At 40.0% G+C, this 981-nt stretch overlaps 1 protein-coding gene across 1 annotated transcript; it reads right to left on the reverse strand.

The window, feature by feature from the left end:
• Positions 1-401: 401 nt before the first annotated feature.
• Positions 402-770, reverse strand: LOC117176978 (piggyBac transposable element-derived protein 3-like). Its single transcript, XM_033367416.1, has one exon. The coding sequence runs from the start codon at positions 768-770 to the stop codon at positions 402-404; it is 369 nt and encodes a 122-aa protein (XP_033223307.1).
• Between the last annotated feature and the right edge of the window lie 211 nt (positions 771-981).

A 981-nucleotide genomic window follows, 5' to 3' on the forward strand; every position in this document is an offset into this window, starting at 1 on the left:
CGATTCGTTAGATGGCGCGCAGGGCGGGAAGGAACGGTAGGTTTCGGTAAAGATACGCCGGGAAGAAACTCGAATTTTCGGCCGAGATAGGAAGAAAAAGTCTATTATCTCAGATTTCATGGAATTTTCATTTATATCTCCAGCAAAATGCATTGAGGAAATCAATAACACCTTTTTGTTTTTCTTTGGAGTGTACGACAACAACATTTTGTTATCTTGGTATAAAAACTGTGACGAACCAATCGGTGCTTTTGAAAGGACTGAAGGAGGGATTTCAGCCTTATTTTTCCGTAAGGTTCCGACAAAAGTAAGTTTTCTTTCAAGAAGAGCATCAACTAGGCCAAGAGATGAAAACCAGTTGTCGCACGTTATATTTCTGTTACTCCCTTTTACTTTATCGGTTAGGTTGAGAACGTACTGTGTAGAGAGCGGTGAATCCTTTTTTTCTTAGGGTTTTCCTTTCCAACGTAGGGTATTCCACTTATAAAGTATAATTTTCGGACATCACATAGAGAGACTATTTTCAGGCCGTATTTATCCGGTTTTGACGGGATATACATTCGGAAACTGTAGCGGCCACGAAAACTGAGTAGAGTCTCATCTATAGTGAGGTATTCCGAGGGGCTGTAATACCTGGAACAGTTACCTTCGAAGACAGACCATATTTCCCTGAACGCAGCAAATTTATCCTCTGCTTTGCGTGTATCTCGGGTGTTTTTGTCATCAAATCTCATATTAGCAACAAGGAATTCGAACCTGTTCTTAGACATAGTTCAACGAAACACGGGAGGTCCCCAAATGGGTGAAAATATGTCTTCTAGATTCAAACCACGATTTTTCAGGATACCACTCATGTAAAACAATCCTATTAGAGATCTGATCTCTGTAGGATCAGTAGGATGTATGTACCATTGATCTGATGTGAACCGGTTTTTCGATATTTCAATAGATTCGTTGATGTGACGGACAATCTTGTTAATA

Source organism: Belonocnema kinseyi, chromosome 1 (assembly GCF_010883055.1).
Source record: "Belonocnema kinseyi isolate 2016_QV_RU_SX_M_011 chromosome 1, B_treatae_v1, whole genome shotgun sequence".
In the NCBI taxonomy this organism is placed as follows: Eukaryota; Metazoa; Arthropoda; class Insecta; order Hymenoptera; family Cynipidae; genus Belonocnema; species Belonocnema kinseyi.